The sequence below is a fragment of the Danio aesculapii genome, chromosome 19, assembly GCF_903798145.1.
Source record: "Danio aesculapii chromosome 19, fDanAes4.1, whole genome shotgun sequence".
NCBI classification, from domain to species: Eukaryota; Metazoa; Chordata; class Actinopteri; order Cypriniformes; family Danionidae; genus Danio; species Danio aesculapii.
Window position 1 is genome coordinate 36597292 of NC_079453.1, and position 17947 is coordinate 36615238.

The window sequence follows — 17947 nt, forward strand, 5'->3', positions numbered from 1 at the left end:
TGTAGAGTGACTCTACCTTGCTGACTTTTGTAGCATCCCTACTCATTTCTTCAATATTAACTTGAAGAACTTCAGGTTGTCTCTCCACTGAACGCATAGGACATTCTTCCACCTCTTCGTTCTGTGTTTTATCAGACTCTGGGATAACATCCATAAGGGGAAGGCCAGAAATGTCATGTTCTTGGTTAAAAGGTTCGTCAGTGAAAGGGGACACCTCATTTCTTTTTGAATGAATTTCACTTGATTTCATCTTTTTTGTTTCTATTTTGACCATTGGAGTACACGCCTCACTTGACAGAAGCTCCTTGGAGTCCTTCATTGCTGGAATGTCAATAACATGTTCGAGGGGTAATGATTTAGCAACTTCATGACTGCTTGATGGTGATGTCAATTCAATTACAGATTCAATCACCTTTTCATCTTCTGAATATAATGGCTCAATGTTTTGTTCCTCTGCTTTTCTTTCTTTGGTTTCCAGCGTTTGGTCAACTTCTTTCTGTTTAATGTCTACAAAGTCATCAGAAGTCCTCATAGATGAAATGTCCGGATTCATATCATCCTCTCTTAATCCTGACTTAGCTTTCTTGTCAGGCTGATCTGGAAGAAGTAATGATTTAGTTGAGGAGCATGCATCAATATCAGCCCCAGATAGAAGATCCTCTGCAGTGGTTAACACTGACCTTTCTTCATTTTTGCTAAGTTCTTGCCTTGACTTGTGTAATTTACTGTCTTGCTTCTTACTTTGAGTTTGCTTATTGCTTGTCATTTCTACACTAGTTCCCTCCTGTGCAGTTATATGGCGTTCTCCATTATTGGCTGACTGACGCATGGCCTCTAATTCTTCAGCAGCCTGCTTTTCACTCACTCCCCGCTCAAACACCTTCTTGAGAATGCTTTCTTTTGCTTTCCTCAAAAGTATTTCCTTCTGTGCCATTGCCTGCTTTGCTTCCTCGGGTTTCTTCACATGTTCTTTCTGATCTGACTGGCTGCTTTGAGTTTGGACCTCAGGTATTACCATCTTCTGCTCTTTCTCCATCTTATCATCTCTTTTTTCTACTCCTTCAACAGTGACCACTTGCTTAGCCTTTTTACTTTTGCTTTTCTTCTTCTTCTTCTTTTCTGATACCTCAGTATCAGTACCTTTAGAGACCTCAGTGGCTTCTTGATTCTGGTCTGTTTTGACCATGTAAGTTGTTGGACTATGTGGTGTTAAAGTCTTCTCTTTCTGGCTTGTATCGTTTTCACGTTCAGACTCCCATTTGGGGTCTTTCTTTTCATTAGCTGTTCTATCCATCCCAGTTTCCATATCTTGGCCTTGCACATTCTCTTCACTCCCTGACACAGTTACAACGCTACCACTTCCTTGGGTCATCTCTGACTGCTGTACTTTCTCATTGCCATTTTTTATGAAAGGTTCTTGACTGGTTGTAAAGCCATCTTGTTCAACAACATCTGCTTTTTCTACAGGAGATATTCTGGCTGAGGTGTCTGAAACTTGTGGCTTCTCATCCTTTTCCATTTTAGCTTTCTTACTGTTTTTCCCTCTTCCTTTCTTCTTTCCTGGTACGTTAACTGCAATTGTGGGTGTAGAAACAACATCCAATCCATCTGCCTTGCTGTCTTTCATTTCCTTAGCTTCTGCCTCAAAACTTTGACCTTCTGTTTTCTTTTCTTTTAGCATTTGTTCCTTGTTTTGCAAGTCTTCATCAATGTCTGAGGAAATAACTTTAGAGACTGCAGGCTCACTTACTGCCTGCCACTCGATCCTAGTCTTTGCTTTTGTTTCCTCGGTAGATGGGACTTGTTCCTTGTTGTTACCATTGTCTTCTGAGAAAATGGCAGTAGAAATTGCAGATTTAATGTCTGTCTGCCTTGGGATATTTGTCGCTGTGGTGCAGTCAGGTGAAGTTGTTGAGTTCCCAACTTCCACCTCTTGCCATCTGATCTCAGAAGTCTCTTGAGGTTGATTAGAGCTTAGGGTTGGCTGTGATTTGACATATTTGCCTATTGAAGGTTTTATGTCTTTAATGGCCTGCTGAAGTCTTTTTTCTGCTTTCAAGGTAAAATCAGTCAGGACCTCTAATGATGTGTCATTGCTCTCCTGAATCACTGTATCAACCAGCTGTTTCTTGCTTTCTGAATCAGGAAAGACCTCTGTTTCAAGCCCATCTTTTTTCATATGACCGGCACCTTTAATTTCAAGATCACCCTGCTGCCATTCCACAGGCATAGTCTCAAATTTTACATCACCAGCACTTAGTTCCACAGACAGAGTCTTTAATTCCAAAGGATCTTCTTTCTTTTCTTTATCAGGTTTGCCAAAACAGTCTCTGTTTACATCATGTTCAAAAACGTCCAGTTCCACAGACTGTTTTGAAGTCTTGGCCTCTTTTGGTTTGCTACTTGATGGATCATATTGTAAAATTTTTACAGTATCTTGTGAAGTATGTCTACTGCCTTCATCCACATCAATCTGTTTTTGTTCAGTTATCTCTGCTTGTTCCAGCTTTGGAATATGCTTATTTTCAGATTGATTTACAGTTGAATCTGCAATATGATGTTCAGAGAGCATCCTGTTATCTAATATAGTCTTTGGTAGGGTTGAGCTTGTATGCAAAGCCACTACTGAGGTTTGTCCCATCTTTATTGAAGGTGTAATATGCTCTTTTGTGCTTTCTGGAGTCTTACCAATATCAGTCAATTTGCTGGCAATTTTCTGTGTTTTAATACTGGATTCTTCATATTGTTCTGATGCCTCAGATGCCTTGTTCTCTTTCTTTTGCCAGGACTCTTCTTGCAGCGGCTCTATAAATGGGTTTTCTGTGCCTGTCAATGAGGAAAGTCTCTTCTTAGCTTCTTCAGAACTCCTACTCATATCAAGTTTCTTCCTGTCTGTTTCATCTTTTGTAGTCTTAACACCATCATTGCATTCTCCTGATGACAGAACGTTCTCTTCCAAGACCTTATGTGAAGTCGCCATAAAAGTTTCTTCTGTGCCTGAAAAGGGGGAAAGATCTTTCTCTGATCTTGGTGACAGTATCTTTCTGGCAGTTTCATTTTCTTTAATCTTGAGTTCTTTATTTTTTCCTGTTGATAGAATTTTTTCTTGTAAGTTCACTTCTTGTAAAGGCTGTGTAAAAGCTGTGACTGTATCTGCCATGGGGGCAAAATCTTCCTCTGTTCTTTCAACTTTCTCACCCACAGCAGTGTTCACCAAGGCCAGTTTACCTTTTATAAGCATGGGTTTTTCACATTCATCTGATGACAAAACTATCTCTTGCTGAACAAATTCATCCATTGGCTCTATTTCTCTGCCAGTCAAAGCTGCAACATCATCTTTTTGTCTTTCTGGCATCTCACCAATGTTGGTCTTCTCGCTTACAGTCTCATCTTCCTTAATCCTGGATTCTTTATACTTTCCCGATGACAAAACTTTCTCTTGTAAGTTCATATTATGTAAAGACTCTGTAAAAGCTCTGGCTGTACCTGTCAAAGGTGCACAATCTTCTGTTATTTCTTCTTCTGCTCTTTCAGTTGTCTCATCTACACCTACGTTCATCCAGGTATCTTTACCTTGTAAAGTCTTGGGCTCATCATATTCTTTTGAAGAAAGAACTTCCTCTTGCAAAACAACTTTATGTATTTGCTCTATTAAGGCTTCTTCAGAGCCAGTCAAAGCTGCAACTTTCTTTTGTCTTTCTAGTGTTTCACCCAATATAGTCTTATTGCTGGTAGTTTCACCCTTTTTAATCTTGAGTTCATTATTTTGACCTGATGACAGAACTTCTTGTTCATTCTCTTTATGTAAAGGGTCTGTAAGAGGTCTGACTGTGCCTGTCAAGAGCGCATGATCTTCCTCTGTTCTTTCTAATGTATTGCCTACATTTGTGTTAGTCAAGGCAATTTTGCCTTTTGTAATCACAGGCTCATCACATTCTCTTGATGACATAACTTTTCTTTGCCAGATCTCACTTGAAAGATCCATACAAGTTTCTTCTGTGCCTATCAAATTTGCAACACCTTCATGTGTAGGGTCTAATAAGGCTTCTTCTGAGTCAGTTAAACCTGCAGCAAACTCCTTTTGTCTTTCTAGTGTCTCACTCTTGTTAGTCTTCTTGTTGGCAGTTTCATCCCTCTTTATCTCAAATTCTTTCAATTGCCTTGATGATGGAACATTTCCTTGTAATTTCGCTTTATGTAAAGGCTCTGTTAAAACTTTGGCTGTCCCTGTGAAGGGTGCAAGTCCTTCCTCTGCTCTTTCTATTGTCTCACCTATATCTATGTTCATCCATGCAGTTTTATCTTGTATAATCATGGGTTCTTCATATTTTCTTACTGACAGAACATTCTCTTGCAAACCAACTTCATGTGCAGGTTCTATAAAGGCTTTTTCTGAGCCAGTCAAATCTGCAACAACTTCCTTTTGCTTTTCAAATGTCTCACCCATTTTAGTCTTCTTGCTGGAAATGTGTTTTTTATATTGTTCTGATGAGAGAACTTTCTCTTGTAATTTGTCTTTATGTAAAGGCTCTATTGATGTTTTGGCTGAGCTTGTCAAGGGTGCAAGATCTTCCTCCACTCTTTCTATCATGTCACCCACATTTGTGTTTGTCCAGGGAATTTTACCTTTTTTAATCATGGATTCATCACATTTTTCTGATGACAGTACTTTTCTTTGCCAACTCTCACCTGAAGCCTCCATAAAGGTTTCTTCTGCTCTTTCAATTGTGTCACCCATGCCAGTGTTACTCAAAGCTGTTTTACCTTTTATAATTGTGGGTTCATGACATTCTTCCGATGTGATAACCGTCCTTTGCCAAGCCTCATGGGATGCCTCCATAACAGTGGCTTCTGTGCCTGTCAATTGTGTAAGACCTTCCTCCGTTCTTTCTTTTGTCTCACCCATCTTAGTCCAGGCAGTTTCTCCTTTTAAAATAATAGGTTCTTTGTATTCTTCCGATGACAGAACTCTGTGTTGTGAAGAAACTTCATATGAAGGTTCTATAAAGTCTTTTTCTGGGTCCTTCAAAGATGCAAAAACTTCCATCTGTCTTTCTAGTCGCTCACCCATTTCAGTCATCTTGCTGGCAGTTTCATCTTTTGCAATCCCGAGTTCTTTATTCTGTCCTAATGACAGAACTTTCTTTTGGCAAACCTCTTCATGGGAAAGTTCAATGAAATCCCTGACTGTGTCTGTCAAGTATGCACAATCTTCCCCTGCTTCTTCTATAGTACTAGTCCTCTCAGTGTTCTTGCTGAAAATGACATCTTTTTTAATCTTGGGATCTACACAGTCTCTTGATGACAAATCCTTTTCTTGCCAAATCATTTCTTTAGAAGGTTCTTTGATGATTTTGTTTGTTTCTGCAAGTGGTGTAAGATCTTCTGTTCCTTCTATTGTCCCTCCCATATTAACAACTTTGTAGGGGATTTTGCCTTTTATCTTGGGTTCTCTATACACTTCTGATGATAAAGCTTTCTCTTGCACAAACTCTTTATACAAAGGCTCTGTAAATGTTCTGTCTGTGACCATCAAAGGTGCAAGACCTTCCTCTAGCATTTTTGTAGTCTGTTCCAAACAAAGGTCTTTGCAGGGAATCTCATATTGTATAATTTTGGGTTCTTCATTTTCCAAGTCCTCTTCAATCCCACTCATAGATCTGCTGTCAGCTGTAGCACTAATGCTCTCAAGTTTATGTTTAATTGGTATAGCAAGGTTTGAGCTTTTTACATTTTCACATATTAGCTCTACCAAATCTGGTTCTAGCAGGACTAAGCGTTCTCCTGAGTGACAATTAATGTAGCTGTGTGTCATCACTTGAGTGAGCAGATGGTTTTGAACCTGCTCTTGTGATATGCCTTCCTCTGCTATAGAAAAGTCATAACTGATATCTGCATGTGAAGCAGGTGGTGATGAAGAACAGACAGATCCCAAACTCAATTGCTTCATATACGAGGAACTTGATGGAGTAGCATTGGGAAGGATATCTGGAACCTGGGTCTGCTTTAAGAACTCCACTGCCTGTGGTTCAAGAATCTTCTCAGCTTGATGTAGAGGGACCACCTGTCCACTCTCAGGCAGAAATATACCACCAACAGAATGACGTTTTCTCAGAGCTTTTGCAGCGAGTTCCCTGTTAACAACACCCTGCTGAAGTGCCTCACTTACAGGTAGCAGCTCCCCTGACTCTGGCCACAGCATTGCCATAAAAGACTGGAGAGATTCCAATACACGCAAGGCTATGCGAGGAGAGAGAAGGTCTCTTTGTATGGCCTCATCCAATTCCAGACGCTCCCCACTTACTGGATCTATTATTCCCCCTGTTTGTAACTGTCGTGTCATGAGGGTGCAGGCCAAGTCCTGATCCATCAGGCCATGTCGAACGGCTTCATTAACAGTCAATCTGTGTCCTAAGCGGGGGTCTGTGATACCTCCAGCAAACAACTGAGCTTCTAGCAGTCTAACTGCAACATGTCGGTCAATGAGTCCTTCTTGAATAGCCCGGAAAATTCCCACCTTTCTACCAGAACATAAGCAGACAGTTCCTCCTGGCTTTTGTTTAACTGGGAAAAAACGCAGACCTGTCTCCTCATTGAGAACACAACGCTTGTGAAAGTCAACCAGGTTTAGTTTTTCTGCTGTATTTGAATCAATAAGTTCTCGCCGCTGAAGGCAGGATTGCAGCTTTTGAGAAAGATCCATGGATAGCAAACCCTTCTGCCTTGCAATCTCCAGACTGACCATTACACCACTGGAGCCAACTTTCAGACCACCAGTGCTTATTTGCAGCTCAAGTATACGAAGCCCCACCAGCTCCTCTATGACACCTTCTTTCATTGCTGTTGCAACTGGTAATTCATGACCCTGTTCAAATTTTGTTGTGTTGACAAGACAAATAGCAGTCTCTAATTCTTCCAGAGATTGGAAGATAGGTTGATTAATCAAACCACTGGAAAGACCCTTATCTAATGAGCATTTATCAGGAGAGTCAGGGTGGAAAAGGCCACCCATGACAATCTGTGCTTCTAACAGTACATGACAGGTGTCTTGGTCTATGAGGCCATGCTGTGCTGCCTGGAAAACTGGAAAGGTTTCCATGGTGCCAAGGTCAATTACTCCAGCGATGACCTCCTGGCCCTATGGAAAGATAAAAATAATAAATCTAAGTAAAATGATTTCGCAGTGCATTTTTATTAATATTTTAACTAGGAGAGGAATAGAAAAAGCCCACCACCATAGTTGGGAGTAATTTAAGTCAACACAAGAAGAAATCATTATCTTGATAGTAACTCTCATGCATTTTTTTATCAATTTCAAGACAAAATAACCAAATATAAAACATTTTATGCTTGCAAAAAACATTTGGAAGCACAGCATTGCAGTTTGCAAATAATAAGCAAAACTTAATGCGTAAAGAAAACAGAAGAAAACCTTAAAAACATATTGCTTGGTCAGAAAGAAAGCAACGGTAAGAGAGAAAGCAAGCACTACTTACTGTGTGAGGTTGTCCTTAGACGCACACACACTGATAGGTCGAGGTTTCGGCGGTTTGAGGTGCGATAGGGTGAGAAGCTGGATGTTAGCGATCTGCATGCCACACTCCAGCTGCCTGATATGCTGCCCGGAACTGACTAATACTACTATATTCATTCATCTGTTACCTATTATATATATTATTGCCATTGTTTTGCATGCTATATTTTTTTTTAAATGTGTAAACTGCAAGACTTACCTATGAATATGTGATGATCTTGGTTTGTATAGACACATTTGTATTACTAATCAACTAAGAATAGACTAAAACAGTTATATCATACTTCCAATTCTGCCTTACATTTTCTCCCGGCAGCTGTTAGTGGTTTTAAAGCAAAATGCTGATTAAATTTCACAAAGAATTACAGTATTAAAGACACGGACTGAAAACAGACAATATCTCACACACAGACAAACAAAAAACACAGAGCTGTGATCTGGACACATCATGCTCAAACAGTGAGGTGGAGGTTTGCACAGCTGGCGTTTTGTGCTCCGTCTTTACCAATCCCTAAAGAACATGTTTGACTTTCTTGCTCTTGTCTTGTTTAAATAGTTAACTTTTAGCCATTCAAACACAAACAGACCATTGTTCACACAGTAATGGCTACACAATGACATAATGAGTGCACAGTTCTACACAATGTCTGCATATGGCAACAAAACAATATGAATGTAATGACATTTAAGCCTCTACATTTACAAGTTTTATCTGTGCCTTTGAATGAAATGTCAAAAATTTAAAAAAAGCTAAGCTACAATGTGGCTTAGTGGCTTAAATGGACACTAAAGTGGCTTAAATAGACACTAAAGTAGCAATTGCAGCACTATTCTACTCTAATGAGCTGTGTTTAAGCAGATGTGCTTGATTAACATGACATATAAGGATGGTGTGGGTGACATGATATCAAGCATGTTGTTGAAAATGAAAATGATTTAGATTTCACACCATGCTATTAATTTTCACTGTTAAATAAGACGTCTGTGAGATGTATGAACATGGTGATGATTGTTAAACCACACGTGACAGGCAACATAAAAAAACACACACAAAAATGACTCACTCGCTCTAGCTCACACATACACACTACTGTAGCATTTCTTGATCATAACGATGACCATTATTTAAAGCAATGTATCTCAGAAGCATTGTTTCAAGCCGTTGAAGCTCGCATTGGCATAGTTGAACGCTGCTGTCATTGGTCACTTCCCCTTGCACATTTAACTCTACCTTGCGCTTTTCCTCTTTGGCCAGTTGCTCTTCCAGATGGTGCACTTGTGCGGCAGAACTATCACACAGTTGTGTGTATGTTGCCGTCAGCTCATCCAGCTGAGAGACCACCTGGGCACGCTCTTCAGAGGACAACCTAGATAAATGTGCATTATTAATAACAATGTGTGTTTTTTTGTTTGAGTAAATGCAAAACAAGGTTATTATAGTTTTGCATTTTTTAAGGGAGTTTTTATTTTAATATTATTTTAAATTTGGATGTATATTTCAGTTTAGTTTTTGTTAGTTTAATAGTTTAGTTTTGTTAAATCTAGTTAATCAGAATTAACAGAACACATCCTGTGATGACTAGAGCAAAGTTGGCACACCTTAAGTAATACAATAAATTAATAGTTTGAAAAAAAAAAATACTGAATCCAAATCATACAAACGCAATGAATAAAAGTAAAAATGATGAAGAATTCAGAAAAATATTGTAAATGTAGTTGCCTTGTTTTCCTTGTTCGGCAAATTAAGAAAATTATGAACATGTGTTTCATTCTTTAGATGTTTTTGAAGATACGTAATCATCAGGGTTTGACATTAACACCCGCCAACTCGCCAAATGCAGGTAGATTTCATCTTTGGCAGGTTAGACAGTCACTCCCACTAGCCACTTTGATGGTTGAAAATAATTTTTAAATTGTGGTTTTCTTAAAAGCAGGGTTCGACTATAAGGATGACCCAAAATGCATGCAAATGTGATCTTAGAATCGAGAAATGGCACGACTAACAAAAATAATTGTGTTCACGCGAGCAAAAGAAAGCAGGTGAACACCGAACGAGAGGATGATCATTTGCGCTAACAGCTGATGTGATGCGCGCGACTGTTTAAAACGTGTGCGCGCTCCTGTTTCCTTGCGTAAAGCAACCGTGCCTGGAACGCAACTGTGATCGGTTTGCAATATAACACAATAAAACCATGACCCATTTGCTCATACACGACACACAAAAAGTGAAATTAATGAGGAGGCATGTGGACATAACACAATCTATATTAAGTATTTTAGCATTATAAAGTTTTATTTATGCAAATAAAAATATTTTCCCAACAACAAAAAAATTGTGGCTAGTGAAAATGCAGAGTGGCTAGTAACATTGGAAAACTACTTGCCACTGTGGCTGGTGATCAAAAAAAGTTATTGTCAAGCCCTGGTAATCATGCTCTTCACTGCTGTCTTGAGTGTTTGTAAATTCCGAAAACGCTTATTTATTTTTGCTAATATTTTTTTTAATTTCAGTTAGTTTTTCAATGACTGTTGTTAATTTATTGTGATTTTTTTATTTTAACTAAGCAGTTAAGTAAGGTTTTAAACCAATAGTTTCAGTCTTAGTTTTAATTTACCAAAATATCTTTGATGTATACTTCTGTGTGTATGTGCTAAAGGTCATATGAAGCAGACTCACTTGCTGGCCTGTTTTGACATCAGGAAGACTTGGGTGCTCCTGATAGCTTCAGCAACTTCCTCTTTTTTAGCTGCTAGCTGCTCACTAACAGCCTATAGGCAAGACAGATGCAGGGTTTTTCAGAGACATTTAACACACACAATAATCTTAATCAGGGATGGGCAAAAATACATTGAAATGTACTTTAAAATAAAATAAAATACCAAATACATCAATTTTACGTGTATCAAAATAAACTACAAAATAGAGCACCCACAACATGTATTCAAATAAAATACTCTATTTTGCATTTTAAAAATGCTACAAAATCCTTTTACAAGGGAGCATGACATTTCTTTGCAAAACCTCCCATCAATATGCCGATCATTCTCTTTACCATAAACTGACTTGGTGAAGTAAACAGTGTTCAACAGCAACAGTGTCTCTCTGAGCAAGTTTAAGTCAGCTTCTCTGCCAACTCATTCACCTCTACTCCTGTACATGAGAAGGTGTTCATAAACCTTTGTTTCTCTTTTATTTTAGTATAAATTTTGTACAAATATCATACAGAAAGTCCTGTCTTGAAAATGATCTCTTTAATCACTTTAAAAACCATGTAATGCAGATAATGAATTGGATTATAGTACTATACTGTATCACTTTATTGTGTTTCCATCTACTGGATGGTCAGTAAAATTGACACCATGTCTTAACAGTCTTGTATTTTAACAGGGTGACATATAAAGATGTTATTTTAATTTTTTGTTTACATAATTTTTTCAAATAAATATATATTTTTGCAATTAAAATCTTCAATATTCAATGTAAAAACATGAAGTTTTAGTAATTTCCATAAATCTTGTTTTTTTGCAATTGTTCTCTTCAATGCACAACATAAAACATGATGTTGTGAACATCTCAGGAACATCTCAAAAAATAGAGTTACTGTTTTTGCAAAGTCTAAAGTCTGGATTATTATTATGTATTTGTGCCTAATATACTGGATTGCGTCACTTTAACATCTTTCCTCTTCATTAACTATACCTGCAGATCAACTACTAGCATTTGAAACAGCCAATGAAGTATAGGTATCGCCACTCTATGACTTCTTTGTATGTTGTTTGTCATTAGCAATCCATTCAAAACTACTATTATTTGTGCAGTTTACACATTCTGCCAAAAGTTTTTCAGTTCTTTAACCGGAAGAGTCTCAGTTTGCCCCCTTAGTGAACACCAGTACACCATCTTTAGAGTACTGGTGAAAAATAAATCTTTAGGTTTTTATATTTCTATAGTTCCTCTGCATTTCCAGCTATAGCACTGAGACTGAGAATGATCATGTTCTGAATGCATCCTGTTCTTAAGGGCTGAAATCTTTATTCCACCTCATTTCTTAAGCAAAGATGCTGATGCCGAATTGTACACTATACAGCCATCACATATTAATGGCCTAGTAATCGTGCAGTATACTATTTTAAATGATTGTTGACTTGCTCTCAAATATACCCATACCATTTGTTAGGTTTTTTTTTCATGTGTGCATAATTTCCATCCATACACCAAACACTGATGACCTTCTTAATAAATCTTCTGTTCTGATCTGAAGCCTTGTCAAATATCTGAGAAAGCATCAATCTGAGGCCGCATTTTTATGATTCCATCATGTAGACTTCTTACAAAGTATTTTACAGTATTTTAAAATACAAAAATACAAGACACTTAAGTATTTTGGTATAAAATATAAACTCATTTTCATAAACCCCAATAAAATACAAATGACAAAATACTATTTTGTATTTAAAATACCTATTTGAAATACATGTATCATAAATACTGCCCATCCCTGTTCTTAATGTTGATTATCTGTAGAGTACAGAAAAATAGGTAATATTCTATTAGGCAAGACTCCAGTTTTACCTGATGTGCAGCGAGTGATGGCTCTGCAGATCTGCCAGTGCGCTCCTGTAGGCCTTTGACCCAACCAAGCAGGTCTGAGACCTGCCCCACTCGGGCCTGCTTCTCCTCTTCCACTTCTTTCTATACCACAAAAACAAAACATTTTGAATCCTCCTGATGCTGCCTTTTTGTACCATATTTTCCAGAATTTCACAATTTTTAAAAGTGTATTAATGAAACTTAAATCAACTTGCATTCAAAAGCAATCTGATGTGATCAAAGGAACGTTTATTATGAGTTTTGCTTTAGGCTTGCGGTTGAGAAAAAATGTTGTTTATAGTGAATGACACAATTTCTGTTTGATTTATGTATGTGTATTTACTCACTGTTCTGTTCTGAATACTGGTCAATTTAAGGATTTTTTATTACGTATTACAATATTAATAAAGTGAATTTGTAAGTTTATAAGGTTTTAGTTTTATTTAGTTACTCTATTGTAAAATGTGCGCAGCTTTTTTTCTGGAAAATATGGTAGGCCAAAGGTAAAAATCAAGTGTGAGGCTTATAAAAGCATAATAACACACCTCTTCCTCCTCCAGTCTTCGTAGTGCATCACTAATATACTTGACATGTTGCGTTGTCAGGGTAACCAGAGCTGTGTAGCGAGTGCGTAAATCCATGAACTATGATGCAGGATAAAAATATGATTAATGCATGCAAAGTCAACACAAAACCAACATAACCATCAAATTCATGTAGTATGGGCCTGGTTCCTCCATGCAGGGACATGTACCTCCTGTGTGATGACATCTGAGGAGGAGTGCATCCTCCTCCTTTTCACAGGCGACTTTTGGGTTGATTCAACAAAAGCTCTGAACGTCATAAGTTGAAGTTCATAATCCTAATGCATAAACAGGAAGACATGGCAGACTTTTTAGCAAAAACATTTTGTGAAGTGAATGGTTGTTCACACATCTTCAAGATGACTGGAAATAAAAATCCCAAAGTATACTTTTAAACATACTGTATGCTAGGATTTGTATGTGAATTTTGGATGCACATGCACATTAAAGTGTGTGTGCAAGGTCACACACTGAGGTTTTCTTGTTTATCCACTAGAGGGCAACACTGAACCAGGCTGTATTTTCACAGTAAGAAAAGAAGACAGAACAAGAAAAGTACTAGAGAAAGGGAAAAATAGATGTGTACATGTGTGAGAGAAATAAACGATATCCACAAAACAGAAAAAAACAGTAATTAGACAAGGATGGATCTTTGTGTTGAGTGGCTGTGTTGCATATAATAATGATGAAGCATATTTTGTAATAGATACATATTCGATTTACACTCAATGGCCACTTTATTAGGTACACCTGTCCAACTGCTTGTTAACGCAATTTTCTAATCAGCCAATCACATGGCAGCAACTCAATGCATATATGCATGTAGGCATGGTCAAGACTGTATTTCAAAACGGAGCATCAGAATGGGGAGGAAAGGTGATTTAAGTGACTTTGAACGTGGCATTGTAGTTGGTGTCAGATGGGCTGGTCTGGGTATTTCAGAAACTGCTGATCTACTGGGACTGGTTTCTTGAACATGCCAATGAGCTTACTGTACTTAATGAGTCACCAGATCTCAATCCAATAGAGCACCTTTGGGATGTGGTTGAACGGGAGATTCGCATCATGGATGTGCAGCCGGCAAATCTGCAGCAACTTTGTGATGCTATTATGTCAATATGGACCAAAATCTCTGAGGAATACTTCCAGTACCTAGGTTGAGTCTATGCCACGAAGGATTAAGGCAGTTCTGAAGGCAAAAGTGTACTAGTAAGGTGTACCTAATAAAGTGGCCGGTGAGTGTACATACATTCCTTGTAAAGACATTTTAAGACACCACAGAAACCCTGTTTAAAAACAAATCTAATACTCCCCCCAAAAACCACTTGACTTGACTATCTGTCGACTATGACAATGTAAACTCTTATTCAGGGAAAGCCATAATATTTTGCATTTATTCTTACATGCGCATAAAAGATATACTTTTGACTTTATCTAGTAGTCGACACTGGTTAACTGGTAACTGTACCTTAACGGCAGCGCTGTATTGTTTAGAGCAGGTCTGGCACTCATCCAGCTTGACCTGGTTCTGTTCGATCTCAGCCACCAACGCCTGCAGAAGACGACACTAAATTAAGCACATTTGTTTTACAACACATGAAAATATTCATAAATATCAGTGCTCCCTCTCTCTCACAGTTTGCTGTGCGAGCTGTTCTGACAAAGCTCTGCTGTCAGTTTGTTCGGGTTGTGTGTTCTCTTGTTTTTCCGTGGTCTCCTCTATCCAGCGGATGAGAGAAGTGTGGCCTTCTCGATACTGCTGCAGAACAGATCCCAGCATCTCCAGATCCGCTTGACTGTAGGATATTAGGTTTTGCATTACAATCTGATGCATTACTGAATATGGGTAGTAGACAAATACACTGAAAAATGCAGGGTTCCACACAATTCCTTCATGTTGTCTCAACACAAACCAATTAAGGTAACTTAACTGTTTTTACAAATTAAAGTAGATTGAACATAATTAATTAGTCTTCAAAAAAAATTAAGAATTGTGATGAATGATTGACAATTGTAAAAATGATTGACAATGCCAAAATTAAGAAAAAAAAATCATTATTTAGTGCAAAATCAACTTCATATAGTGCTATTTATTTTATATTAAATTAGGAATATTTTTTTCTCCATGAATTGTCAGACTTATTCAATAAATCAGGAGTGTCAAACCAAATGAAAACAAAACTTAATTTTATAGTGGTTCTAAAAAAAGTTCAATATGTGAAAAAAATCTGAGACAAAATATTAACTGGTGCTTCCAGGGGTCTTTCAACTAATTAAAACTTTTCATGGAATTGCAGATCTAAAATAAGCATATATTGTGTTACAAGTAGTGTGTGTGGTGTTTTTCTTTCTCTCGCTTTCTTTCGCTATATCTCTCTCTCGGTCTGAATTATTCACAGGTGTAACGGATTACGGCGGATCGTGATTGGTGCTTGGATTGGCGGCGGCCGTTTTTAAAACCCTAGAGAACATGGATTCAGCGGCTTCCCGCTCTCTCGATTCCCCGCTCGTTATTGTTTGTGGGGATGTTGTTACTTGAGTGATGAAAATGAGTGACTGTTGCTGATGTCTCTTATATGACGTTTTGTGAGACGCCGATGTGAAGTTGTACATTCTAACTGGCTTGGAGCATGGTAGGGAGGTTTGGTGCCTTTATTATTTTCGTTTTCTCCTGTGTTGTTAGTAGAGAGGTCAGTTTTCTGTATTTTATTTTATTATTTATTTATTTTTCCAGGGAAGTTTGCTCTAATTTAGTTAGTTTGGTTTATTGTCATTTATTTAGGCTTGACCCCTCACGATATTTTGCTGCTTATTTTCTGTAAATAAATCATATTTTCTTGTTAATTCTCAGTGATTTGTGTTTTGGTTTATATTTTGGCAAGAGCGAGCGTGGGGGCATCAGGGATTACATTTTTAATCCCTGTTATCCTGTTATGTTTTGGTTAAGCTTGTTTTTGATTAAGGATTTTTTATTTAATTAAAAAATTGTCACACCAGAGGACATGGTTTTACAGTATATGGCAAATGTTATTAAGTTCCTATGCTTTTAAAAATATATAGGTAACAAAAACGATTGCCATTTACTAAAACAGCAGTTTTTTATAAAAAAAGAGGTCAATGGAAAACACGGAAATGTTTAACCATTCACTGCACTCTAAACGATGACAATAGGAACTATATTCAGATTTTGTCATGTGTGATACTGAAAATGCTAAATCATGTCAATAACTCGTATGATAAAGGATTTTCTCTTTTGACTTGTGAAGGACTCACCGTGTCTCCATCTGCCTGCGGACTCCACTCCACCTCTCTGTAAGCTGGTGTGCTTTCTCCTGATAGCGGTCCAGTTCAGGGCTGCGGTCTGGGTGAAGCTGGCTGAGCTGGTTGCCCACCTCTCTAGCCTGCTGGACCTCTAAACTCAAACTCTGAAATAAGTGATCCTGCTCCTGCAGCTCAGAGTGCCATTTCTGTGTGACACACAGAGTGTGAAAGGTAATAAATAATTCAATTCATTAAATCTAGGGTCACCTTTTCAATAACTTACACAAACAAAAGCCCAAATTTACAAATGTAGAATAGTACAGAACATATGCAGCGGGGAAAATAAGTATTGAACATGTCATGTTGTTGACATGGAATTGAACCAGATTTTATAATCAAACAATACAAACATAAAACAAAACAAAAAAAGGGAAAACTTAGTTATGTGTAATAACAATGGAACGACACAAGGAGAAAGTACTGAACTACTGAAAGGTATACTTAAAGAGACCTCTCATACGGAGATCGAAGTCACATGCATTGCTCAGGTGTGAGTTTTTTCACAGACTTCAACACAGTGTAAAAATCTTAATTGTTCTGTGGGTCTCGTCTTTCAAATCTGATCTTTAATTTGTATTTTCTATTGGATTCAAGTCAGGGGATTGGCTGGGCCATTCTACAGCTTGATCTTCTGTCTCTGAAAGCATTTAAGAGTTTCCTTGGTTTTCTTGCTGAAATGTCCACCCTGGTTTCATCATCATCATCATCTTCATCCTACTGCTAATGTACAGTAGATTTTGGACTGAAGCAGCTAATATTAATTTGCACTGACGAAAGGCAGAGGGTTGCTGAAGAACTACTGACAGACTTCAGCTGCTGTCTGGACTTTCACTGCCTTTCTAAACCTTCCTTTCTTCATGTGTTCAATACTTTTTTCCTGTGTCATTTCATTTTATTATACATAACTTCATTTGTAAACTAATTAGTTTTGTTTTCTTTGCATATATGGATTTCTTTGGTTGTTACCAACATCAAGGGAAAATTTCAAGTCAACAGCACCTTTAGAAATATGTTTTCTGAGAAAAATGGTGACGTGTTCAATACTTATTTTCCCCGCTGTATGATTTTGGAAACTTGCTACCATTTGGTTATAACTATAAGCAAATTATAGAAAACTATAAGCATGAGGTCAAATATTACCAATAGTTTTGCACAATTTCTAAGCACTATTTAAATCAAATACATTGCTGTGAATAACTGCATTAATTTATTTAGAATTCATTTACAATAATTATTTCTATAATGTATATAAACATTTAATATAATTACTTATTTATTGTTAATATAATTATTTGATACATAAATCAATATTTATTTCATGTAATGCTTTATCGTGTTCCTGGCTAAACCAACATTATTCAAATAATATTTTTATCACTTTTTAAAATATACCTTAATGATTTTAAATGATTACTTTTCTTCCAATTTAATGTATGACAATTTTTAACAATTCAGAAACTTTTTCATTACTATAATTTCTGAATAAAAACAGTTTATCTAATATTAAAAAATGAATATTATATTACAATATGCTTTACACTCAATAAATGTTTATATAAATGAGAGTCTATTTTTTAAATGGACAAGAGAGTCTAGATTGACAGGTTCAATAACTTGTATACATGACCTGATAATATCTATTATTCAAATAATAACAATTAATTCTATGTAAATGGGGCCCACAATGCAATGCAAAATGCAGTGGAAACGCAGCTAGGTTTGTTTGCGATATTAGTCAACTGCTAGCTATGCGTGTCTGTTTTTCTCACCTTTAATTGCTCTCCTAAGGCCTGGATTGCGGCAGTATCAGCGGGCACGATGTCCTCTTCACTCAGTCGACTCTCATACTTTCTGACCTGGCTTTCTGCCGCCTGCAGGCTTTTCATCAACACATCTACTGTCTTCAATCTGCCAGAT

General features: G+C 37.3%; 1 protein-coding gene across 1 annotated transcript in view; it reads right to left on the bottom strand.

The window, feature by feature from the left end:
• macf1a (microtubule actin crosslinking factor 1a) overlaps positions 1-17947 on the bottom strand; it is a 388147-nt gene that overhangs the window by 166844 nt on the left and 203356 nt on the right. Inside the window, 10 exon segments of the mRNA XM_056479293.1 lie at positions 17-7138; positions 8766-8901; positions 10212-10303; positions 12108-12227; positions 12671-12769; positions 12880-12987; positions 14178-14261; positions 14346-14505; positions 15983-16176; positions 17800-17938. Of these exon segments, the coding sequence (XP_056335268.1) occupies positions 17-7138; positions 8766-8901; positions 10212-10303; positions 12108-12227; positions 12671-12769; positions 12880-12987; positions 14178-14261; positions 14346-14505; positions 15983-16176; positions 17800-17938 (8254 nt within the window).